We start from the raw sequence: 26,519 nt of genomic DNA, 5'->3' as shown, positions 1-26,519 counted from the left end.
CAGATACTTGAGAATCATTGTTGAATGAATGCTGAATAAACCTTTTTTGTTTATGCCTGATTTAGGTTAGACTGGTGTTTCGAGTAAGACAGAGAGTTGTGGGAGAAGAGGTGGGTGCTTGATATCTAGCCAAACACCCCTACTTTTTCCCCCAACTACACAGATCTTGAAAAAGCCACTGCCCCCTGAGCCAACAGCAACACCTGTCTCTACAAGTGAGCTGAAAAAGGTTGTAGCCCTTTATGATTACATGCCGATGAATGCAAATGACCTACAGCTACGAAAGGGTGACGAGTATTTTATCCTGGAGGAGAGCAACTTACCCTGGTGGCGAGCGCGGGATAAAAATGGGTGAGTCCACTCCAGCTCTTCTGGAACCCTCTCCACACGTGTGCAGAAGCTTGCAGCTTAATTCCCCTACGCGGTATCCCAATCAGCAGTTGTTCTTTCCACCCCAAAGAGAATATGCTGTCTTGCCAAATCCTTCCCAGAGTGCTCTGCTTGTGGCCACATCTCTAAGCCTATAGGGTCTGGGCCATATGTTGTCATGCACATATAATCAGTGCCACATGTGCAGAAACTACACACTTCACTGGCCTAGCCATGCATCAGTGGCATGGTCCTCTTTGAGGGAGGGGAGTGGCTTATAGATCTCCATTTGAGATTGGTTCTGAGCTCAGAGATATGGGGTGCGTATGAATCTGTCCCCCCCACCACAAGGATGGGAAGTGCTGGGTGATCTACCACATTGTCTCCTCTTCAGGCAGGAAGGCTACATCCCTAGTAACTATGTCACCGAAGCAGAAGACTCCATAGAAATGTATGAGTGAGTATGCTTATGTGCCCAGTGCACAGTCTTCCCAGAGGAACTGAATACAGTGTATACATGTTTATACTTTCAATACGTTATTTCAAGATACTTATTAAAGTCAGTACCAACTGGGTCAAATGATGCCACTACCTTAAGTTAGTAGCTATGTCTTACCCTCACTCCAAACACCCTTTGTTTATGAGAGCTGGAGAGATCATCATGCCCTCCCCCCAAATCCAGAAGAGCCAAGGAAAAGGATTTGACGGCTGGATAGGAAGCATTTGAAAGGGTGGAAATGTCAACCTTCTGTCACTGTCCCTTCTCCTGAATTGTGGAAATGGATTGTCCTTGGGTGCCCTGTCCCTGATCTCGTCCCTGCGTCCCTCTGCCACCTGCCTTTTGTCCTCTACTCTTCATTTCCAACCAGGCTCTGGAAAAGGGATGCAGGGTACTATGCACATGATAGGTACTCCATAAGTAGGAGTTGAGTGAACTGGATTGAACCACTGGCATAGATGAACTGTGGAAGGCGCTCTAACTTCTAAGCAGCAAATGCCATGGCCTAAGAGCCACTGAAACCTTCTCCCTTTACAGGTGGTATTCCAAACACATGACCCGGAGTCAAGCTGAACAGCTGCTAAAGCAAGAGGTAAGGGTGTGACCACAGGCAAACGGCATTCTCCTTGCACAACAAGTGAGGGCTTTCTGCTCTCTGTCCCCTCAAAGCAAGGCAGTGTCAAGACTGTCATATTATGGGGGGGGTGGTCTCAATTAGACTTTTCACTATCAAAAGCAGTGATGTTGCTGCTAAAACATGGCACTCACTCAGCAGTAAAATTCAGTCTTCAATTTTTCTCTCAAGTTCGGGCAGGCAGAATGCAGGTGTGAGTGCCACTTCCTCCTTAAAGTCGGCTTCTTTTTTGTTGTTTCAGGGGAAAGAAGGAGGTTTCATTGTCAGAGACTCCAGCAAAGCTGGAAAATATACCGTGTCTGTGTTTGCTAAATCAACAGGGTGAGTGTTACTGTGTCAAGGCCCTGGGGACAAAGGACAGAGGTGTTTTCATGGTGTGCCCCTCCTATGGTCTCTGCCCCTTACACTCAAAATTCATTTCACTTTACTTCTTGGGTCCTGCTGACCCTTGCTCCCAAGTCACTGACCCAGCCTCCACTTCTTCAGGGACCCTCAAGGGGTGATCCGCCATTATGTTGTGTGTTCCACACCTCAGAGCCAGTATTACCTGGCAGAGAAGCACCTTTTCAGCACCATACCTGAGCTCATCAACTACCATCAGCATAACTCTGCCGGTGAGTATCAGAGGCACCAGAGAAGAAGCACATGACAAGAACCAGGAAAGGCAATTCCAGACAAGGTGGTGAGGGGAAGAAAAAGCCTCACAGGGCAGTGCAAATTTGGTGAAAGAAAACCCGTAGGATGCCAGGTCAAGATCAATCAAAGCGGAAGTCAAAGGATGACTTTACAGCAAGTAGTGAGTGACTTCTTATTTGGTGACTGATGCTCAGTGCTAAGGAAAGACATAGAAGATCCTGGTAATTAACAAATCAGCAAGTACTCATTGAGCTCCTACTGTATACACAGCAATGTTCTCGGTACCAGAGGAGAACACAGTGAAATTATCAGTCAAGGTCCTTGCCCTCAGAGAACATACAGATTAGAAAATACCCAAAGACAGTTTCTAAGTAGGGTAGACATTTAAAAACCTGGAGATTGGTGAGGACATGAAGACATGGATAAGCTTCATTGGGAAGACTTGCTGCTTTCTGCTACCTCCACGCAAGGCAGTGTCAAGTGTCAAGTGTCAAGACTGTCATTTTAGGGGGTCCTCAGAAGCTAGATGTGAGCTAAGCCTGGGCTGGGAGGTGGGGATATATTTAGTTGAGGAGTGTACATCAATGAGTATTTTCTGTCTCTTTTTTTTTTCTCTTCTGAAAATTCTTTTGTGAGAGGAGAAGCTTCCAGAAACATTTGGGTTCATGGAGATCTCCTGGGATTCACAATGTACCAGAAGGATGACTGTCAGAAGTGCGAGATTTTATGTGAGGGTGTGTGCAGCATCCCGTCTCCTACACTGCACCAGCAACATGACCGTCTCCTCTGTATGTTTCAGGGCTCATATCTAGGCTCAAATATCCAGTGTCTCAACAAAACAAGAATGCACCTTCCACTGCAGGCCTGGGCTACGGTAACTGCTTATTTCTCTAGGGGAGGGTGGACGGGCCAGTGACAAGGACTACCTTGGGCAGACCCAAGTAGACCTTGCAGCACACTGCTCTGCACTAGCTGCCTCGAGGAAGATTAGGGCAGAGCCAAGCAAGTTATTTAATAATTTTTCTCCCTCTGGTGGCTCCTACAGGCACTGCAAACACATCGATTCCTGAAGGGATCATTTCTTAATTGTGTGATTTAAAAAAAATCATAAAGGGCTTTTAAGAGGTTGTCCAGTTTCTCCTTCCTTTATGGCTGCCTGGCACCTAAAATTCCAATCCCTCCAACCAGTAACCACCCTGTCCCTGAGATTTACCTGAGCAAAGATACATTAGTCATCCTGAGCATTTCCCTTTTACTGCCTGCCTATTTCTACCCTCGTAGGGATTCTTATCTATTATAGGAATTATACATACACAATTCCCAAAAAAATCATATCTAGGCTTTGTTGTTATAGGATCATGGGAAATTGATCCAAAGGACCTGACCTTCTTGAAGGAGCTCGGGACTGGACAGTTTGGGGTAGTGAAGTATGGGAAATGGAGAGGCCAGTACGACGTGGCCATCAAGATGATCAAAGAAGGCTCCATGTCCGAAGATGAGTTCATTGAAGAAGCCAAGGTCATGATGTGAGTTACAGCCCAAACTCAACCTTCAATCCAGTTGCTGGAGTCTAGGAATTACCGGAACAGTTTCCACCATGGCTTAAGGTGACTTGGAGTGAGAGAGATTTGGGGCCAGGGCCTGAGGTCAATCTTTGATTGGCAGAAGTACTAACTGCTAAGGTAACCATTTCTTTGCCTTGGATATTGGCGATAACAGTGTCGGAACTGGGTGTGTACTAGCTCAGTAGCATTTGGTGATAAGTGTTTAAAAATGAGACTTTCAAAGAGAAGACAGATTCTGACTAGCCTTAGTGTTCAGTTAGCCCTGGGCTTATTTTCTGTTCTGTTTGGGCTCTGTATCCCCGCCCCGCCCTCACATATTAGGCACTTTTGGGGTTTAGGGTGGGAAGGAGGAAACTCGACTTGTTATCACGGTCCCTTATCTGATGCTCTACTTCCGGACCAGCCCCTTTCCTCTCCAGCCCCTTTCTCAGTAGTATGGAGAGCCAGACAGGGAGGACTGGGTCTTTGCCTCTCCCATAGGAATCTTTCCCATGAGAAGCTGGTTCAGTTGTATGGCGTCTGCACCAAACAGCGCCCCATCTTCATCATCACTGAGTACATGGCCAATGGCTGCCTCCTGAACTACCTGAGGGAAATGCGCAACCGCTTCCAGACTCAGCAGCTGCTGGAGATGTGCAAGGATGTCTGTGAAGCCATGGAATACCTGGAGTCAAAGCAATTCCTTCACCGAGACCTGGTAGGACATCAGAAGGACTGGCCTGAGATCAAGGACTGAGGGGGTGGAAGTAACAGTGGAAGAGATATCATACCTGGATGAGGAGGGTGGCCGGGATCATCATCTCAGTTTTATCTAGAAAACATTACGAGTTAGGTGAGCCTGTGCCCCAGTGGTCAGCCAGTGAAGGATCTCCAGCCTCAACGTTACAAGTCGCGCTATAGTGGGAGTGGGAGCCATCACTCACGCCCAGCCCCCGACTGCAACAAGGAAATGGTGGGGTCCCCCACCCAGGACGGAAGGGCAACCCCGCTTCTCAGTGGGGCTCCTCCTGGCACAGAGCCATTGTTTGGTTACATCAGAGTCATTCGTTTTCATTTTTTTTTTATTTTTTTATTAGCTAGCAAACACTTAAAAACACATTTAAAAAACCTGAATTTCCAGCTTCTCTTGACAGTCTTGGCCATCTTGAAACACCAGGCTCATTCTCACAGGCCATGCTAACAGTCGCCTGGAGCCCAGGAGCAGCTTCTCCTACAGACCCAACGGTGTGCTCTGAATTTTCCTGCACTCTACCCACCCGGACTCCCTCTATCACTTTGCCCACCTGGCCTCTGGAGGCATCAGAGTTTTGTGGCCCTGTTTATTTCAGCCAGACCAAGGCTCAAATTGTCTTAGTCCCACTGGCAGAAAAGCAAACAAAACACACCTGCCTTTGGTTCTCCCTCATTCTCTCAGCAATTCAGTAGAGGATGGGGTGTTGGCGAATCGTCGGTGTGAACGAAATCATTCTGCGTGCGCTCCGGTGCTGTACTTCTGTCTAGGCAGCAGGTTGCTTTAGATGTAGTGGCAACACATCAGAGTTTCTCAGTGGCATCACCTGACTCCTGTTGGGTGGGAAAAGGTCTCTTGAGCTGAGAGAAATGAGGCTTCCCTGGCTTCATTCCCCCGGTGGGCAGAAGTTTTATGCCTTTAACCCATGTGCCAGGGACAGAGTCTCACTGGTACCTATTGTTACTACAGGCGGCTCGAAACTGTTTGGTAAATGATCAAGGAGTTGTTAAAGTATCTGACTTCGGCCTCTCCAGGTGGGTGTGCCTTTTTCATCTTTCCCTCTAAGAGGAAAAATAGCACAGTACATACATGAGACAGCATTATTGTTTTGTATCCTCTCCCTTTCTGGTTGCTCCCTCATTCCAGTCTTTTTCACCCTCTTTCTCTTCCTTCTCTTTCTCTGAATTCTTTAAGTCACTTCTTTCCTCCTCTTGGTTTATTGTAATATCCCTCTCCTTGCCTTTCTCCCTCCCTCTTTTTCAAGCGAATATTCCCCAATACCTTACCTTGATCTGTTAATCCTGTTGTCTTTACCAGCACCTGTGCTTCCTTCTTTCCTAAGCGGTCTAATTCCCACTGGCAATGGCAGAATAGAAGGAAGGATAAAACAGAGAGGAGGACAGAGAAGAGGAAGGGAGTAACCAATAGATCTTATTTCACGTCATCCTTGCTGTAACCATATTGTCCATCAGGAAAGCTAAATCAGATCCGAAAACAGGAATACATTAAAAGAAACATTTGTAAAAGACAGTGGGGCCGGCAAGCATGTATTTGTGCGGCTCCTGCCACTGTGCCAAGAAATTGTAAGTAAATGTCAAGCTCTCCAAAATTTTAACAGTAACAAGTCCTGAACCCTCGGCAGGTATGTCCTGGATGATGAATATACCAGCTCAGTAGGCTCCAAATTTCCAGTCCGGTGGTCTCCACCAGAAGTCCTTATGTATAGCAAGTTCAGCAGCAAATCTGACATCTGGGCTTTTGGTAAGTGGAGGAAATATACAGATTACACAGCTCAAACAAAGAAGAATGCAATGGGGAAATTGATACTTTGTAACCACACAGAGAGATGATTATGTGTTGTTTTCCTGCTTCTAATCCTTAGGGAGTGCTTACTATTATCAGGCACCACAGGGGTTCCGGAGGATAAAAAGAGTAACCCAGACATGATCCCTGCTTTCTTAGAACTTAAGCAATATATCGAGAGGAACAAACAATTTATTCAGTATTCCACAGCTTCTGAATACTGATTATGTCCCAACGGACTCTGCCAGATGGGCTAGTTACAAAGACAAATAAGAGGCTGTCTCACGCCAGAGGAGCTAATTGTCCAGTACAACCCTGATTATCCTCCAGTGTGGTCAGTACTAGAGAAGAAGTTTGAACGAAATGTAAAATTCACAGAATAGGGAATCAGCAGAATCTAGTATTTGAAGTTAATCTAGGAAGACGAGGATCCCAACTACCCAAAGAGACTGCAAATCGACTTACTACATTTTTTTCCTTTTCTAGGGGTTTTGATGTGGGAAATTTACTCTCTGGGGAAGATGCCATATGAAAGATTTACTAACAGTGAAACCGCTGAACACATCACCCAAGGCCTACGCCTCTATAGGCCTCATCTAGCTTCAGAAAGGGTATATACCATCATGTACAGCTGCTGGCATGAGGTAAGTGTTTTGGGGGGGACCTCTTAAATTATTTCCTTGAGCCTCCTTTCCCATTTAGCCAGCCAGGCCCCCAGTCCCCACTCTCCCTGGCCGTGTGGCAGCTGGGGACACACTGACAGCCACACACATTCTGGCACCCCGACTGTACCCCACTCCTTTGATGGCCAGAGACTTTCCTAGGCTTATCTAGTTCTCACTAGAGTTGTCTCAGCAGACCCCATTACCAACTCAGCTTTAGGGGAGGGGATGTTGTGAGGCCACATCCCCTAGCATAAGCAGGCAGCTAAAGGCACTCAGGTAAATGTATGGACACATAAAAAGAAAAGCCATTAAAATTTATGTTAATTCCTTTGGAAGCCATTAGACCTTTCTTCTACTTTACTAACTAACTGCCAACTTTTCTGGCTGTAGTCCTACTGGAATTAAAAAAAAACTCTCCTGAAAGGGAACTAAAATTAATTTTATTCATTTTTTTTAAATGGGGTACATCATGGAGTATGTGGGTAGGTGTGGTATTTTGAAAGTAAGGAGTCTGTCCCACTATTACTAAAATGTTTTGGTGCTCTGAACTTGGGTTCTTTCAGAGGTGCTTTCTCCACTTTTCAGTAGGTCCTTGGCAACCTTAATTTGGCAACCGAAACCTCTAGTAGGAAATGAATGCTGCACCAGTAGAAACAGGGCAGGACGGTGTCCAACAAGCACATATGTGAATCTGGAGCCCTCTTGGTGGGATGAAAAGTGGGTACTTGGATAAGAGCGCGGCTCCTTTCCCTTCAACAAATGACTGAGGTCACAAAGGAAGCATGGAGGAAGGGACAATCATTTCCCTTTTCTCTCTCCTGTGCCATCCAGGATTAAGGGGGATTGACTATGCTCCCTCCCAGCTAGGACATCCTCACTCTGCTAGTTTAACTGTTTCAGACAGGCCCTTTCTCCACAGCCTGTTTAAAGTAATACTCTTGAAATTGGATGCATATCAGAATCTCTGGGGAACTCTTAGAAGTTCAAATGACTGGGCCTTATCCTCAGAGATTCCAGTTAGGTATGTCTGAAGCAGAACCCAGAAATGCCCTTTTAAACTTCCCAAGAGGGGCGCCTGGGTGGCTCAGTGGGTTAAAGCCTCTGCCTTTGGCTTAGGTCATGATCCCAGGGTCCTGGGATCGAGCCCCGCATTGGGCTCTCTGCTCAGCGGGGAGCCTGCTTCCCTTCCTCTCTCTCTGCCTGCCTCTCTGCCTACTTGTGATCTCTGTCAAATAAATAAATAAATAAAAATCTAAAAAAAAATTAAGCTTCCCAGGAAATTCTGATACTCAGCTAGTTTTAAGAGCCACTGATTCAAAGGAACAAGAAACTGATGACTTTTTGGTTCTGATGGATTGAGACCCTTCTGGCATGAAGATGCTGTGAATCACTAAATACCTCAGGGGTTTATGGACCATGACTGTCACAAAGGGCCTCAGTCTAGAGGCCAGACAGTGATAATAAAATGTGCCAGGTGCTCAGGATCCCTGCTCAGTGATGCAGCCCGTGGTCTTGAAATGTTAATTCCTCTGTAAAACTTTGGCTATGGGATGAGAAAACAGTGTTTGAAAGTTTACAAGATTTCAGTTCTGGCAAACATTTAAACTTGTTTAGTAGCCATTTTTCATTTGAGGATCCAACATAATGATGCACTGTTGTACAATTCTGTAATGAATTTGCCCTCAGGTTTTTTTTTTTTTTAGGTTTTATTTATTTGACAGAGAGAGACACAGCAAGAGAGGGAACACAAGCCAGGGTAGTGTGAGAGGGAGAAGCAGGCTCCCCGCAGAGCAGGGAGCCTGATGGGATGGGGGCTCAATCTCAGGACCCTGGGATCATGACCTGAGCGGAAGAAGCAGATGCTTAACAGCTGAACCACCCAGGTGCCCCCCACCCTCAGTTTTTAATCAGTGTTTGTCAGTTTAATCTGTAAATTGTCATCATCACATTAATAACCTCAGTTACTAAAAATGAAAAGTGAACAAGGACTTCATGGAGCACTTCTATTTCTTTTCCTTTTTCTTTCGTGTGTGTGTGTGTGTGTGTGTGTGTGTGTGTAATTGACACGGTATGCAACAGGGCATATAGTGTATACTTAATAAACATTTCTGCTTACTCATTGCAAAGCAATTTCCCTTGAATTCTGGATTCTAGCCCACTGTAACACACTGCTTTTTCTTTGGTTTTAGAAAGCAGAGGAACGGCCCACTTTCAAAGTTCTTCTGAGCAACATCCTAGATGTCATGGATGAAGAATCCTGAGCTCACCAATAAGCTTCTTGGTTCCATTCCTCTCCTCCACAAGCCCCAATTTCACTTCTTCAGAGGAAATCCCAGGCTTACAGGCCCTGGAGCCTCCGCGCTCTCAGTGAATACACAAGGGCCTCTCTCTACGTCTAAGAATGACTCTCTTCTTTGATTCTCTGAGATAGTACCTTCTGAGCAAAAGCCAAGGAATTACTGTACCTGGTATTGACCTCAGAGAGAAAATTTTCCAGTTTCCAGGAGTCAGGACAGACGGAATTTGGGATGCAAAGTTTGGGGGAGGAAGGGGTGTAAATAGCCTGACAAGGGGTCCAACAGATCTTTGGGTAGGCATTAGAGCTTGGGGGGAGGGAAGTAGAATTTGGTAAGAATAAAATGGTGTCATAAAAATGGGAGGGGAGGGTGTTTTGATAAAATAAAATTACTGGAAAGCATGAGGGTTTCTCGCTATCTCGATTAGTCATGCAACCTCCCTGAAGCGCCCTATCTCAGTGTTCCAGAAAACTGTTGTGTGGCATTGGTTTGGCATATTCCTACTTTAAGAACTCCACGAGATCCTCAGCAATTTAACTCCCGCTCTGAGTCAGAGACAAACTCACAAGCAAAGCACCAGCACCAAAGCACCTGGCACACAGCAGGCATGTAATATTACCGGAATGAACCTGCAAGTTGGGGACAATTTCTGTCGGAGTCTCTTTCTCCTCCGTTAAGAGGGAAAACACCCTCAAAGAAAACTGGAACCCCAGGACGGCTAACAGATGGGCCAAGTTGTCTGGGCCTAGGCAGAATCAGCACTGTAACACGAAAAGCGCGGGCCAATTTGGAAGTGGGCAGGGGCGGGGCTGTTGGGCCGGCGGAAACCGGCCACGTGATGTTAGGCAACTTCCTTTTTTACTTTTTTCCCATTCTCTTCGGAAAGCTGCTTGTCCGCACCGCGGCACTGGGCTGCAAGCCGTGAGACCTCAGGGTTCACCAGAAGCGCGGCAGCGGTGTCGCGGGCGGGAGCCCGGCGCACAGGCGGCTGGGAGGAGCGGCGGGCGGGGCCACGCTCAGGACCGCGCGCCGGCGCAGTGCGCTCACGGGGCGGGCCCAGAGACAGTCAGGTTGTGGTTCCGGTTCCGTCGCGGAGACACGTGAAGGTCGGTGAGTTGGTACGGAGTTTGTCTTGGCAAGCGTGGCGGCGTTGGGATGGATTCCTCTTCGTCTTCGTCCGCGGCGGGTTTGGGCTCGGTGGACCCTCAACTGCAACATTTCATCGAGGTGGAGACTCAGAAGCAGCGTTTCCAGCAACTGGTGCACCAGATGACGGAACTTTGTTGGGTAAGCAGCCTGGGGCTGGGACCTGGCCACTGTACCTACTTTCCCCCTGTCCTTGCCCGGCGGGGCTGCCCAGGACGTCTGGGATTCGGGGAGCGGGAGGACCCGGTAGCACCCCCTTGGTTTCCTCCGGTTTCTCAGATCAAGCCGGGAGATAGAAAAGGTGAAGGTGACTCCGCTTCTCGGGGGACTCTCACCCCAGACCTTGGCTTTGTTGTTGCAGAGGACTGGGGATCGCAGCCGACTTTTCCCCTGTCCCAAGCAGCTCATTAGGCACCTGAGGTTGAAGCTGCCTAGTGCTGGCCACCAAGACAGATGAGAGCCACCAGCACAGAGATTTTTTTCTTTCTTTTTTTTTGGAGCCCCGAGTCCCAGGCAGTGAGTCTCCTGTTCCTGGGCTACTCAGGGTTTACCTGGATTACCCAGTTGCTTTAACCATCGCCCATGAGAAATTAGTGACTCTAGCCCAGTAACTGTAAAAGTGGCGTAATCTATCTACCCCAACCCCCCCGCACACACACTTACTTGCTTTCTTGTTGGATTGTTGTGTAATACCAGGCTCTTTCAGGTCTGAAGGTTGAGGAATTGAGTATGCCCTGTCAGGGGACTTTGGCAGAAGGGTGGAAAGGCATTTGCAGCTGGGGATCAAAGTGTTCTCTGGCTGCCAAGGACAGCATAACTGCCCTGCCTTGTGTGGGGGGAAAAAACCCTCATCGTATTCAGAGGCTAAGGATAATTTTCTTGGAAGTGGAGAGTGTGAAGCTTGTGTACACAGCAGATAATAACGAATAAAATTCATTTGAACCACTTATCTTGAACTGAATGCAGTCATCAGTTCCACAGTCCCTTTCACATAAGCTTATGGTATTGTTGGACTCTGACCCCTAACAGATGCTTACCTATATACTCTTTGGTGCTTTATTTTTTTTTTAAATGTGATTCATTACATTTTGGCCGGGAGGGGGTGTGGTTAAGGACTCCTTTAAGAATTTGTAAGCTCTGGGCCCTTTAGGAATATTTATATAATTTTCCATTCATCTTGAGAGCATTCAAGAATTTCTGGCTTAAGTAGAAAAGGTTACAGAATCTTGGGTAATAGATTCCTTTTTTCCTTTGGTAGGTTTTAGGGTGTCACTGCTGTGATTTATTCTTTCACCCCTTTTTTCCCCTGCAGTTACTCTAAAGGCATTTAATGGTGGCAGCGTTCTGGAGTTATAACCAAATTCAGTGAAAGTTTATTTCACTTGCATTTTGCTTCCCCCCGCATCCCCCCTTTTTTTCCGGCTCTGTAATAGCTCCACCATTTTCTGTTCCAATAACTTTGGGTAAGATATCTCTGCCATGGTTTCCCTCTTTGTAAAATGAGGATTAATGATAGTATCTCTTTTGTAGGGTTGTTGGGAGAATTTAATGTAAGGCTCTAGATAACTGTTTGCTACATGTCAAATGTGAAATAGTAACATATCAGATACTGTTTTTAGGTGAAGTTTTTCCTCTAAATAACAAGAAGTAACCTTTCCCTCCCCACCTCCTGATTTTTTTCCTCAAGTTCTCTTTGTGTTTCTGTATCTTGTCCTGAGCAGGAGAAGTGCATGGACAAGCCTGGGCCAAAGTTGGACAGTCGGGCTGAGGCCTGTTTTGTGAACTGTGTTGAGCGCTTCATTGATACAAGCCAGTTCATCTTGAATCGACTGGAACAGACCCAGAAATCCAAGCCAGTTTTCTCAGAAAGCCTTTCTGACTGATCTCAGCATTAACGTCTTTGGAAAAGGAAGGTACTTCAAGAAATGAAGAGCGGTTGATGGGATAATTGAAGAAAAGGCTATGGGGGAATTGGCTTCCACCTTTGTCACTCTTAGGACATCCTGTCATCTGAGAATGAACAAAGACCAATACGTGTGTGTGCGTGCGTGTGTGTGGGGGGGGGTGGGTTTTGAGGGTCATATGTATACTTGGTTGTGTTTTTTAATGCTAATCTTGTGAAAACAATTGACAGATGATTGGAAAACTCTAATAGATGCATATTACTGTATGTGGGACTGTGCTTTCTCAAAGTCCCATTAACTGCTCCCTATAGTTTTGATAGTGGAACTGCTTTCTATAATTTGATTGTGGGACCACATAAGGTAAAATCTGTCATTTGTGTGGATTCATTTCAGATTTCTGGGGAGATTGGATATACACCTTTTGTCTCAGAAAGGGCAGCAGTGGGAGAAGAGTAATTGGTACTTAACTGTAGGCCTCCTTATCTAGTGTTTTGACTATCAGTGCTGGAAAAAAATCCATGGGATATTCAAACAATACACTGAGCTTTCTAGATTCTCTCCTTCCCTTATGCTGTGACTTACTTTAATGTATAAGGTATGGTCTCAAGGTAGTACAGGTGTCTAGAGTGTCTAGAGACCTTTAGTTATAAAGGAATCTAGCAAGTGAGCATAATTCTCATTATTAAACTGCCACAAGGAAGAAGCTTACTTACCCTGTATATCAGAGTCCAAAAAATTCAAAGATGTGCCTAAATAGGTGGTAAGATTTAGGCCAGTCAGAAACTAACAGCAGTTTCAAGTAGAGATGCATGCCTAATGTTAATCAGTGTAGACTCCATTTACTGCATTCTTTTGATCACTGAAATAAAGGCTTCTACAAAATTCAACTCTGATTCAGAAAGCTTTCTATTCTGGTTATCACCTACACCCTGGAGAGATTTGGTGTAGGTTGGTTTCCAAGACTGAAGTGCGTGTCTGGGTACTTGCTCTGTGCAAGGAACAGCACGGTATTCCAGGGATGTCTGTGTGACGTTTTTGTGAGAAAGGAGAACCTTTAGATGAGATGGGGAGGGAAGGGATTCAGTGTTGACAGTCAGTTCCCACAGTGTAGTAGAAGAGATTGTATTGACTGGATTCCCCTCCCAACTTCAAATGCCAGTAGACTGAAGTGTAGACCAGTATGTAACTACTTGTTGGGAGCCTCTAGTTCAGATCCATGAAGGCTGGGGAAATACACATTTCTAGAAGCCTCAAGTCCTTTAAGTTTTCCACCATATAGGTACTATGAGGAAATCTTTTAAAACCCTGGTGAAGAAATTCACAAAAGTTTCAAGTGATTTTTCTGTGCCAGACACTGTTTTTGGTGCCACGGCTTCAAGACTGCACAAAAAAACAAAGTCCTTGCCCATGTAGAGCTTATGGTCTATGAGAGGGGAGTCAGGCAACAAACCCATAAATATGCCAGTATAATGAATGCCATGGAGAAAAAGCGGAGTCTGGGGTATTAGGGAATGTTTGTGGGGCTGTTGTTATTTGAGATAAGATGGTTAGAGAAGGCCTCCTTGGGAATGTGGCAGTTCTCAGAGACCTGAAAGAATTAAGTGACTAAGCCATGTTGGTATCTGGGAAGAATATTTCAGGCAGAGGTAACAGCAGGTCCAAAGATCCCATGGTCAGAGCAGCATGCCATGATGCTGAGGGAGAACAGTCAGAGTCCACAGGGCTGGAGCAAAATAAGTAAGGAGAATGGTAAATAAAGTCAGAGACATAAGCATGAGACACATTGGGGCTGGGAGGCGGGTAAGTGCACTGATCATGTAGGGGGTTATAGGCCATTGCAAGGACTTGGCTTTTAGCAAGCAAAATGGGAAGCCATTTGAGGGTTTTTAGCAGATGAGTGATATAACTTAAGTTTTAGGAGGGTCTGGCTGCTGTTTGGAGAACATGTATGTGTACAGTAGTAAGAATAATGGCATTTTGAAGTCCAGGAGAAATCAGGCTCTTAGGGTAGGTATCTAGCATATAATTTGTATCTATATATCCCCATTGATTTTTTTTCTCTACAAAATTTAGTGTGTTCACAGAAAACCTCACAGAAACAATCAAAATTTAGTGTGTTCACATAAACGAAGGGTCCTTTAGTCTTTGCCTTCTTGAATTTATTCCTCCTCTTTATTTTTTTTTCAGATTTTATTTATTTTATTTGACAGAGATCACAGGTAGGCAGAGAGAGAGAGAGAGAGAGGAGGAAGCAGGCTCCCTGCTGAGCAGAGAGCCCGATGCAGGGCTCGATCCCAGGACCCCGGGATCATGACCTGAGCTGAAGGCAGAGGCTTTAACCCACTGAGCCACCCAGGCGCCCCTCATTCCTCCTTTTTATTATGTATTACTGTTTTTTAATTTATTAACTATTTATTCCTTCTTAGTCTTCCTTCATTTGGTATTAAGATATTCTCATCACATTTAGACACAAATGTAACTGTTTTCTTTTATAATATTAACTGCTTGCTCAGCTAATGTACATAATGAGAGAGATGGTCTGTCGGATTTATACAATATGCTTGAGCACCAAGTGTATGTTCAGTACTACTTGGTACCAGATAATGGGAGAGAGAAAAGATAGAACATTTGTCCTCATTGTCAAGGAGGTTAGGTATACCAGAGCAACAATTTGAGCTTTTGTTTGCTTTGTCAATCTCAGAAACTTAAGTATCTTGATAGAAAGGTGGTATTCTCAGCCCTAATAACACTCAAAGTTCTCATTTCAATATTCAGGGTAGAATGCTTAAGACTCCGAATATGAAACAAAAGGATTGCATTAGCAGAATCTTTCCCTGAAATGAAATCTTACTTGGAAGCCTATATAAAATAGAAAACCAAAGCTGCATTGGAAGAGGCCCACTGTTGTCACCCCCACCCTCATTTCACCCACTCCTGTGGTGCCTAAGGCACTGTCTTAGGACCTCCAGGTTTTACTAAACATACTGTGAAAACTGGACCAAGACTATCCCTAAGGCCCCTGCTCATGAGTTTATAAATGAACATTAGGGATAACAGATACAAGGAAACCAAGCAAGAACTTTTTGTATTTATTTATGGTAACAAATCTCTAGAGGGAGTCTAGATATAAAATATAACAAGTTAGAGGACACCTGGGTGCTTCAGTTGGCTGAGTCGGCCTTCAGCTCAGGTCATGAACCCAGAGGGCATCAGGCTTCCTGCTCAGGGGGAAATCTGCTTCTTTCTCTCTTCCCTATGCCCCTCCCCACTGCTGGTCTCTCTCCCTCTGTCTGAAAGAAATGAAATCTTTTAAAAAATATGTCAATAAACCCCATGTGAGATAACATTTACATGCAAAGCAATCGGTGGTCTTTAAAAAAAAAAAAACTTTTCACTCCTATCAGTACCTTAATAAAAAAATCTTGGCCTAGGAAGATTTTATTTCAAAGACCACTCAGTGGTGTTTTAAAACTCTTCATATTCTCTTCCAGTTTCATCTTCTGGACTCAAAAGAGGCTGATGCAGAAAAGTCTGGTAACTTGCATGTTTATTCCATGGAAGAGTAAGAATATTGCTTAGATTAATTGATCTCCAGTCAAAGGGCAACAGAGACAGACCACAAGGGACATCTTAAAAGGTGTGGCAGCAGGGCGCCTGGGTGGCTCAGTGGGTTAAAGCCTCTGCCTTTAGCTCATGTCATGATCCCAAGGTCTTGGGATCGAGCCCCGCATCAGGCTCTCTGCTCAGCAGGGAGCCTGCTTCCCTTCCCCTCTCTCTGCCTGCCTCTCTGCCTACTTGTGATCTCTGTCTGTTAAAAAAAAAAAAAAGTGTGGCAGCAAAAAGGCCAAGAACTATGGTAAGGAAACCACAGGTGGTACCAGCCAAGGCTGTTGAGGGCCTATGCTGCCATTCCTTAAAAAGAGTGGGAGAGAAGGTGAGGACAGGTGTTTGGAGAGGCAGACAGTACATGGCCATGACTGTGTAGGGACTGAAAGTATCCAAGGCCTTGTTCAGATAGTTCATTTGAGTGCTACACCAATCACAAGACAAGTCAAGAGTATCCATTTGAGGGCTGGCTTTGTGATTGACTTCCCTAAAACAGCAGCTTCAAGGTGATACCCAAACTTGATACCTGACATGGAAAGTGAGCCAGCAAGAGCAGATAGGAATATACACTAGCAGATTACCCGGGCCATCATGAGGTCCCACTATGCAGACGAGCAAGTGGAACTGGTCACTACACATAGCAAAACTGACAAATCCTGTGATACGAGAAAATAATTGCATTACTACTTTTAGTACTCCTATAAGAAATGCTAAAGCAGTTTGACAATTAAGTCATTACATTCTGTGACACCTTAGCAAATGAGGAACATTTCAGCAATCAGTCATTTAATGTAAGAACTAATAAAATTTGTTGTCTGTATCTAAAGCTGTATCTTTTTTTAAGATTTTAGTCATTTGTTTGTGAGAGGCAGAGGGAGAAGCAAAGTAGGACTTGATCCCAGGACTTGGGGATCACAACCTAAGCCAAAGGCAGACACTTAACCAACTGAGCCACTCAGGTGCCTCTGAAGCAGTATCTTTAAAAAAATCACTCAGTGCTGTGAATTGTGTAATAAGGCTGGTGATTCACAGACCTGTACCCTTGAAGCAAATAATACATTATATGTTAATAAAAAAGAAAGAAAGAAAGAAACTAAAGAAGGCAAAGCCTGCCTGTACAATGTAATTATGGTACTTTCTTTTACACAGAAATACATAGAAGGAACAATTAGGATATAGCAAGCCAAGATTCAGATGTACTGATCAGGAACTCTAGAGGAACAAAAGGGCCAACAGAATTTTGAGATGTATCTGCAATATATTGATACTCGCTATGCTTTGCTGAGGATATGCATACTATTTGCCACATACTATTTTACATGGGTCATCTTTTTAAAAATTACAACTCTATGAGATGGGAACTATTATTACCATACCCACTTATAGATAGAGAGAGCTGAGGCTCAAGAGAAATTAACTTAATTCAAGGTTACAAAGCTAATAAATTAGAGGGATGGTATTTGAATCCATGCAGTTTGGCCCCAGAACTAATGGTCTGAACTACGATGCTAAACTAACTCCTAAACTTCCCACCTAAAGATAGGAAGTAATGCTTTTTTAAAAGGTAGGGCCAGAGTGACTGGAACATTTCATTCTAGAGATAGCATGGTATAGTGGAGAGAGCATAGGTTTGAGAGTTAGGCAGAACTGGGTTCAAATCCTGATTCTACCTGCCAACATTTGTGTGACCTTAGGGAAGTCACTTAACCTCTGATCTTCAGTGTCTTCATAAAACTGAAATGATAATGCCCACCTTACAGGGTTGAAAGATGAGATCACAATGTAAAGCACTTGGCACACTCCAGATGTTTAAACGGTAGCTCTTTAGCTCTTCAGAACTGAGCATCTTTGATAACCCTGGCAAAGTCATTATCTGGGAGAACAAGAGAAAAGAAGAGAAGTCAATGAAGTTGACTAATTGAAGTGGCAGAGCTAATGGAGTGTATGATATTAAGAATTTTGAGTTTTATCTCACAATGGGAAACTATTGGAGGATTTTAAACAGTGGAGTAATATGATATTTGTGCTTTTTTAATGACAACAGTACTATATGCATATTTTAAAACTTCAAACAGTATAGAATTGTTTGAAATGAATGAAAGTCCTCCCCTTACTGTCATGTATGTATTTAGATCACTTTAGCAGCTAGACGGTAGCTGGATTAAGGCAGAATAGTAGTAAGAGTATTTCACTCATTCAGGCAAGAGACTGGAGGATTGGATTTAAATAGTGCAAGTGGGGACATATTAAGAATATGGGGGAGCTGTGAGAGAAATCTGGAGTAACACGGAAAGGGAGTAAAACAGATAGGAAAGGAGGCAGGGTATAGAATAATGTGCCAATGAGAGGTGCCTTGAGGTTTGAAGGGCAGCAAAGTTGAGTAGGGAGAGAGGATGGTATAAACTAATCATGTTGAACAGGCTGCAGAAGGGAAGGTAGACAAATGGCCATCCCCATTCTATAGTTCCAGTGTCTGGGTAACCCCTGGAAATGTTTCTTGACATCTTCCAATTTAAGGAACATAAGCATACCCCTAATGTTGGAAATACTTAAATACAATGTTCTATAAACTTTTTAAAAAAGATTTTATTTATTTGAGAGAGACAGAGCATGAGCTGGGGGGAGGGGAGGGGCAAAAGGAGAGGGAGAAGCAGATTCCCCACTGAGCAGGGAGCCCGACAGGGCTCTATCCCAGGACCCTGAGATCGTGACCTGTGCGGACCTGAGCTAATGGCAGTTGCTTAACCTACTGAGCTACATGGGCTCCTCTAGTGTTCTATAAACTTTTAACAGGGAAGCTGAGAAATAAGCCATGAAAAAGTAAGATAAAATCCCACTTGGGTTTTAACACTGTACTTTGGTAAAGAAGGGAGACAGGAGTAGAATGAAAAAGGAAAAAGAAGGAAACGAGTCAGGGACTCAGCAATATTTGTTGAACTGTACTTGAGACCTATAGTCACTTCCTTAAAGGCTTAAGCCATTTTCTATATGATATAACTCACTTGGGTACTAAACCAGTGTTGTTCAAATTAAAAATCTAATGTCATGATATTGCTAGTTGTACCTTGTCATGAAAAAGGAAACATTATCAACACTGTCTAGTTCTTTTAATTTTCTTTTTTTTCTTTTTGTCTAGTTCTTTTTCTAAACAGCTGTCTTTCACTATCATTGTGAGGTAGGTTACACCACCAGGTCAAAAGAACTGATCCCCATTTTTCAAGCACTTTCTTCTTTTTTCTTCCCTCAGGCAGGTCCCAGAGATGTTTTCTTTTCCTCTTAAAGCTGCCAATACTTCAGGAGTCTTCTTCCTATCAGATTAAATATTATTATCAATTCAGCCCATTCTTCCTATTCAAGACAAACACATAGGCCCTCAACATGTCAAGGGTTTTGTTTTAATCACTCTGGGGAGATAGACATGGGGACAAAATACAGAATAAATATGGGGAAATTGCAAAGGTTATGGAATTTTAGAAATTTCTAATGGTCAGCTGATTCACATTCCCTTCCTTACTGATATAGTGATTATTAAGATCCTCTTTGTCTTTATTCTTGAGTTTTCATCAAGCTTCCCACTTCACACAAAACTCAGAAGCCATAAAATAAAAGGTTTTTAATTTTGTCTACATAAAAAAAAATTCTGAACAGCAAAAACTTCCATAAGCAAAGTTAAAAGAGAAACAACAAACAGGAAACAAATATTTGAAACTTTTCTACAAAGGACTAATTTCCTTATTATATAAAGGGTCCCTATAAATCAATAATAAAAGACCATTCAATAGAAACATGGACAAAGGGTATAAAGAGACAATTCAAAGAAATGGAAATACATGTGGCTCTTGAACATGTGAAAAGATGTTTATATTTAAGAGAAATTTAAAAACATACACTGAGAAGCAGAGTAGCACAGCGGAAGCATGCTGGGCCCATAAAAACCTACACTGAGATAACATCTCTTACCTGTTAGACTGGCAAAGCAAAAGCCTGATAACATACTGCTTGTGGCCAGTGTAAGCAAAACAGTTGTCCTTACATTACTGGTGGAGGTGTAAATTGGTACCATCTCCATGGACAACAGTTAAATAGTATCTACCAAATTATATATGTACAAATCTATTCCAGAAATCTGACTTCTAGGAATTCATCCCATAGATATATTCACATGTTCACAATGACAAAGTTATTCACTGTGGCATTATAACATAAGGAGACTGGAAACAACCCAAGTGTCTCTCATTGAGATATTGATTAAATAATGTTCCTACAATGAGATACTTAACTATGCAGCTATAAAAATGGATGAAGAATGTCTTTACATACCAATATGAATTGAGCTCCAATATATAGTTAAATTAAAAGAGCAAGATTCAAGACACAATATGCTACCATTTGTGTAAAAGGAGATTAAAATATATGTACACATTTGCTTGAATAAACATAAATTATCTCTTGAAGGATATTGTTAAAGAATATCCTTGTTGTTTGCCTCCAAGGAGAGGGGCTAGGTGGTTAGACGGTAAGGATGGGAGGAGACTTTACATTTTTTCTGTATGCCTTTTTTTTTTTTTTTTGACAGACAGAGATCACAAGCAGGCAGAGAGGCAGGCAGAGAGAGAGAGGAAGGGAAGCAGGCTCCCTTGCTGAGCAGAGAGCCTGATGCGGGGCTCGATCCCAGGACCCTGGGATCATGACCTGAGCCGAAGGCAGAGGCTTAACCCACTGAGCCACCCAGGCGCCCCTCTGTATGCCTTTTGAATTTTGAATCATGTGAATGTATTACCTATTCAAAAAATAAATATTATTTTAAAAATAAAATTTCTCCCACTTCAGAACTCTGAGCTCTGTACTAAAAAGTGGGGAGGTATGGTGGAAACCACTTCCAGGAATAAAAGCTCTGTATTTCAACTTCAATATTTTGAGATGCCCACTAGTCACAAATGGATTATTTATATACCTAAGGATCTCAAGCAAGTGTGGGATAAGGGTGGGATGAATAAGGCACTCACTGTGTGCACAGAATTTAAGGGGATACAAAAAGAAAACCTCCATAATCTAGACAATTCAGTATTTGTCATTTAAAATTAATGCAAAAATCCATGATGAACAGAATATCACAATTTTCAATAAGGACAGGATCAACAAAAGTGCCATACTGAGCCATACTGGAGCCTGAGGCAAAAGGAAAAACGTGGGCCCCATATACATGTTTTTATGTATTTCTGAAAGGTTAATTTTTTCCAGAACATTAAAGCAGTTGAAAAATTGAAACGTAGATACATTAAAACTTACAGCATTAAGGTTCAATATTCTATTTACACCAATACCAGAATTTATTAAGGTTTACTTTCCTGGCCGAAATGGAAGCAAACTCATCAATAATATTTTTGTTAAAACCAATAATATTTTCATTAAGTGTTTTCTTAGGCCTAATAAGAATAAGTAGAGTTTGGGGGAAGTGCTAGTAATCTGGTGCAACTGAAATGCAAGGTATATACTGGAGACTCTCGAGATAAGAATCATGAGGTAGACATGGACTATTTAGTTATGCTATGCTAAGGAGTTTGCATTTTTTGAGGGTGATGGGGAGCATCTAAAATATTTTAAGCATATGTTTCAGGAAGAGGACAATCACAACAGTGCCAAGGACAGAAGGACGAGACTAGAGGTGGAGACCAGATAGATTTTTAAGGTAGAAAGGCAATTCTGAGGTAGATAGGCTGGGTTTTGATGACTAAGAGGGAAGAAATGAGGATGACCAACCATCCAAGATTCACCCATTCACAACTTATTCTGTATCCATATTATATTATAAATTCATTCTTGAAATATGTGAAAGGAGGTAAATTATTCTCTCTTTTCTAAAAGGCATGCCAAACAGCTTTTACTTTTGTAACAGAGCTCACCAAAAAACTAGAGAGTCATTCATCTGATCAATTTTCTCATACTAAAAATGACCCATCCATAATATATGCACATATGTGAGATGTATCCTCCCCACCTTCACTATAGTCCTCGACAAGAAACTGGCGAGAAATCTGGTATTCTGCCAAATATACCAAGATTTAGGTAAAAAGAATAATAAAAGAGGCAGTAGACCTCAGGTAACTGATAGGTTGACAGTTTTGTTTCCTTTCTTAGGCAAGCAAAAATATTTTAAAGTGGAGTAGGGCAGGAAAAAAATCCATTTACATTCTTCCGTGAAAAGGGGATGGCCTCCTCATTGAAGGATTAACATCTAAGGCAGTGCTGCTTGCCATCCTAAGATTATTTTCCTTCAAAAATAATCTTTCATGTACATTTCCAGTAATGTGGTGAAAGTAACCTGAAAGTCTGTCCATACCGTAAAACATGGAGAAATACAGAATAGAATATAGTGTCCTTTCAGAAATATAGCTGGGTGTGCAAGTAAGTAAAGGAAGTCACTAGAGGTCCAAACACAAAGTGGAAAACCTCAAACCAGAGCATTTAGCAGGATTTAGCTGTTTTAATGATGGGATGCAGGTGGCTTAGATTTTGAAGACTAGGCAGAGGCAGGAAACAGCCTTGAGCCTAAAAGTAAGACAGAGGGTTGGAAGTAAGACTCCTGTAGAAAGTTGAAACTTTCAAGGACTACCCCTATGATAAGGGTGAACTAGATGAAAATCCATTCACCAGTATAGGGCAGACAGCCTCATACCTGGGAAGGCAGTAAAAAGGTCTCCCTATAAGGATTGGTAATCTCAAGCCTGCTTTCACATGGGTTTGGGATTTAAAACATCCTGCAAGGTCCAAGAATACCCCCACGTCAAAAAATTAGTAGAAAGTGTTTCCTAGCTGTTGATACCCCTTGAAATACCTAGCAGAAGCAACCTAAAACAGCTCTAATGGGACGAATCTTCCACAAGATCCCCACAGGTAAAACCACACTGAACATGATTTATAATAAAAATATTACAAAACACATGAAGCAATACCCCGCCAGCAGCCAATGCCTGAAGACACAATAGCAGAATTGGACTCCAAATTTTCAGGTAACTCTTCAGTGTTAGAATCATCGAACACTAGAACTCTGTGTAAAATGATTACAGACATAATTGAAAACATGAGAAAAGGACACTTTAAAAAAAAAGACCAAATAATTTTTTCATCAGTAGAAAGGATCTCATTTCAATCTATCAACTGTTAAAACAACATTTGTTGATTTCTGCTTTTTTCACTATCCTTTTTTCCCCAGCAGAAGAAGATGAACATAAGCTGAGAGAACCAGAGTGGTGTGTCTGAGTTCCTTCTCCCGGGGCTCCCCAACCGGCTAGCGCCACGAGGCGTGTTCTTTGTCCTGTTGCTGGGCATGTACCTGACCGTATGCTGGGGAACCTGCATCATCCTGCTCATCAGGCTGGATTCTGGCCTCCACAACCCTATGTACTTCCTCAGCCACTTGGTTTCACTGAACAAAACAAACAAAAAAACAAGCAAACAAACACAAAACAGAAAACAAAACACAAAACACACCAAAGACCAAATTAAAAAAAATAATAATTCTAGAACTGTGGGGCATCTGGGTGGCTCAGTCAGTTAAGTGTCTGCCTTTGGCTCAGGTCACGATCCTGGAGACCCAAGATTGAGTCCAAGCGGGGAGCCTGCTTCTCTCTCTGCTCCTCACCCCGCTCTCTCTCAAATAAATAAATATTTAAAAAAAAACACCTATGATCATCAAGATCAAACATCTTGATCATTAGGCTACATTCTTCTTTGATATATTTGAATGGCTTCAGAGTATGTACAGATCATAAAGTTCACCACCATATTCCCCAAATGTTGCACATTTAGACCTTTTCCACTTACTTCCTATTACAGATAACCCAGTGAAGAATATATTCGACCATAAAACACTGTGTGCAAGTTAGATAAACCCTTTAAGGTAGTTACTCTGAAGTGGACTTACTAAGTCAAAAAGTATGAATATTTTAAAGCTCTTATATGCTGGTAAGCTCCTTTCCAGAAAGGTCAAAATCATTTACATACCTTTGGTACTGTATGAGAGAAAGGTTGAACATTTCTTCTCACATACTTACCACTTATCTATATGCTTTTGCTCATGTTTCTTTAAAGATGTTCATCTTTTCTAATTTGTTTGCATGTTATATATATTATATATGTTATATGTGTATACAGGATCATGACCTGAGCTGAAGACAGACGCTTAACCAACTGAGCCACCCAGGCACCCCCAAATCCTTCCTTTTCCCACTGATTTGTGATTCCCTCTTATTTATTAAAGTTTGATTTTAGGCTTTTCTTTTCCACTGTTAGGATGACCAACCATTCTAGTGTGTTCAGAAGTGTCTCAATTTTAGCACTGAGAGTTTTGTGCCCTGGGCAACCCATCACTCCCAGGCAAACTGGGGTGTTTGGTTGCCCTATCAACTGCCTATTCTTGTGCCATTGCCATACTATCTTATTGTTACTTTAGAATACATCTCAATATCTAGTTGAGCAAGTACCTATCACTGTTCTCTCCAAAAACTGGCTGTTTCCTCTCCTAGATGAAATTCAGAATATTTTACCCAATTCCAAAATAAAAATCCTATTGGGCTTGCATTACAATTGTAAATATTTTTGAAACCATAGTTTTTGCAATATTGAGTCTTCCCTTCACGCAACATGGCATACTTCTTTCAAGTCTTCTTTTGTGTTTCTCATTAAAGATTCAAAGTTCTTTCCATATAGGCCCTTACATGTATTTTATTCCTAAGCAATCTAAAATTTTACACTGCTGGGTGCCTGGGTGGCTAAGTTGGTTAAGGGTCTGGCTTTGGATCAGGTTATGATCCAGAAGTCCTGAAATTGAGCGCCAGATCGAGCCCTGCATCGGGCTCCCTGCTCAACAGGGAGTCTGCTTCTCCTTCTACCCTTCACCCCGCTCGTGCTCTCTCTCTAATAAATAAATAAAATCTTTAAATGAAGAAAAATGTTCAAAATTTTACACTGTTATAGGACATGGGATCTTTTTCCCGTATTTTATAAATAATTAAAAATATTTTCACATATATCCACACAATTTTGTCTAAATGAATAAATGTGAATATATGGGTACTATATTTATTAACTACAACATGTTTTCTTTTTCTTTTTTAAATCATGTTCAGTTAGCTAACATATACAGTCTTTTTTTTTCTTTTCTTCTCTCTCTTCCTTCCTTCCTTTCTTTCTTTCTTCCTTTTTAGCTTGGCTACCCCAACTGTTCTCCATTTCTACCCCTGTCACACATATTAACAACTTAATATTTATCTTTCTATTTCCCCCATACTTAGATAAGGATAGACAGATACATAGATAGACAGATAGATATGTTTTTGATCATAGATTATTTTTAAAAATGGGATCATATTATATGCATCTTTAACATTTTTGATATTGCCAGATTGCTTAACATGACTATGATACTAAATATTTTTACCATCAATGTGTAAGAATACCTGTATGGAAAAAAATATTCTTCCTCCTGTGTTTCTCTTTTACTCTCACAGTACTACCACGCAATACTTCTGACACCAGATGTGTGCATTTTCCACACATCAAGCAATTCTCCGACACCAGCTGGGTGTCATACAATTCAGTTTGGTTCTAACACTACATAGAGTTGGCATCAGATCCCACAAGTTAAGGGCTCACTCCCACAAGACTGCCCACTTCGGATACCAGTTCAAAGTCCCAGGTTGTCACCTGTACTCCTTTTTAAAAAATTAACATATAATGTTATATGTTTCAGGGGTACAGGTCTCCTATTCATCAGTCTCATATAATACCCAGTGCTCACTACAACATATACCCTCCCCAATGTCCATCACCTTGTTACCCCATCCTCAACCCCCCCTCCCCTCCAGCAACCCTCAGTTTGTTTCCTGAGATTAAGAGTTTCTTATGGTTTATCTCTCTCTCTGGTTTCATCTTGTTTTATTTTTTCATCTCTTCCCCTATGATCCTCTGCCATGTCTCTCAAATTCCACATATCAGTGAGATCATGAGATTGTTGTCCTTCTCTGACTGATTTTGTTTAACACAATACCCTCTAGTTCCATCCATGTCATTGCAAATGGCAAGATTTCGTTTTTTGATGGCCACATAATATTCCAGTGTGTGTGTGTGTGTGTGTGTGTGTGTGTGTGTGTGTATCACATCTTTTTTTTTAGTGGCCATATTTCTTTTTTTTTTTTTTAACATATAATGTATTATTTGCCCCAGGGGTACAGGTCTGTGAATCGTCAGGCTTACACACTTCACAGCACTCACCATAGCACGTACTCTCCCCAATGTCCATAATCCAACCACAGTCTCTATACCCCCTTCCCCCCAGCAACCTTCAGTTTGTTTTGACATCTTCTTTATCCATTCATCTGTCGATGGACATCTGGGCTCTTTCCATAGTTTGGTTATTGTGAACATTGCTGCTATAAACACTGGGGTGCATGTCACCTGTACTTCTAACTAACCAGCTATAAGTTAGGGTTCCCATGACCCCTTCCTTTGGTTTGGTAATTTGTTAGAATGGCTTATGAAATTCAGGGAAACACTTAATTAGGTTTAATGGTTTATTATAAAGGATATAATAAATGCAGTGACTGAGCAGCTAGATGAAGAGAAATAGGGCAAAGTTCAGAAGGGTCCTGAACACAGGAGCTTTTG

At 42.5% G+C, this 26,519-nt stretch overlaps 2 protein-coding genes across 7 annotated transcripts in view; both read left to right on the top strand.

Moving 5' to 3' along the window:
* Positions 1-9,600, top strand: part of LOC111159177 (Bruton tyrosine kinase) — a 33,063-nt gene extending 23,463 nt beyond the window's left edge. For 4 of the 5 annotated variants that reach the window (XM_022521614.1, XM_022521615.1, XM_022521611.1 and 1 more), the window contains 12 exons: positions 164-351; positions 764-826; positions 1,406-1,460; positions 1,744-1,823; positions 1,989-2,116; positions 2,938-3,012; positions 3,493-3,664; positions 4,184-4,400; positions 5,403-5,467; positions 6,076-6,194; positions 6,723-6,880; positions 9,091-9,600. In XM_022521614.1, coding sequence (XP_022377322.1) covers positions 164-351; positions 764-826; positions 1,406-1,460; positions 1,744-1,823; positions 1,989-2,116; positions 2,938-3,012; positions 3,493-3,664; positions 4,184-4,400; positions 5,403-5,467; positions 6,076-6,194; positions 6,723-6,880; positions 9,091-9,162 — 1,392 coding nt within the window. In that variant the 3' untranslated portion in view covers positions 9,163-9,600. The remainder of the gene's footprint in view (positions 1-163; positions 352-763; positions 827-1,405; positions 1,461-1,743; positions 1,824-1,988; positions 2,117-2,937; positions 3,013-3,492; positions 3,665-4,183; positions 4,401-5,402; positions 5,468-6,075; positions 6,195-6,722; positions 6,881-9,090) is intronic. The other variant, XR_002641401.1, reaches the window with a different exon arrangement.
* A 655-nt stretch (positions 9,601-10,255) lies between these two features.
* Positions 10,256-13,132, top strand: LOC111159183 (translocase of inner mitochondrial membrane 8A). 2 transcript variants are annotated; one of them, XM_022521626.1, is made up of 2 exons: positions 10,256-10,485; positions 12,066-13,132. In XM_022521626.1, exons 1-2 carry the CDS (start codon positions 10,354-10,356, stop codon positions 12,225-12,227), a joined length of 294 nt encoding a protein of 97 aa, XP_022377334.1. In that variant the 5' UTR covers positions 10,256-10,353; the 3' UTR covers positions 12,228-13,132. The 2 variants fall into 2 exon arrangements, with proteins under 2 accessions (XP_022377334.1, XP_022377333.1); XM_022521625.1 differs by having other exon boundaries at positions 10,275-10,485; positions 12,063-13,132.
* The last annotated feature ends 13,387 nt before the right edge of the window (positions 13,133-26,519 follow it).

The sequence above is a fragment of the Enhydra lutris genome, unplaced genomic scaffold, assembly GCF_002288905.1.
Source record: "Enhydra lutris kenyoni isolate GAN:26980312 unplaced genomic scaffold, ASM228890v2 scaffoldscaffold67, whole genome shotgun sequence".
In the NCBI taxonomy this organism is placed as follows: domain Eukaryota; kingdom Metazoa; phylum Chordata; class Mammalia; order Carnivora; family Mustelidae; genus Enhydra; species Enhydra lutris.
The sequence above is the reverse complement of the archived record's forward strand: the minus strand, read 5'-3'. Positions and strand labels throughout refer to the sequence as shown.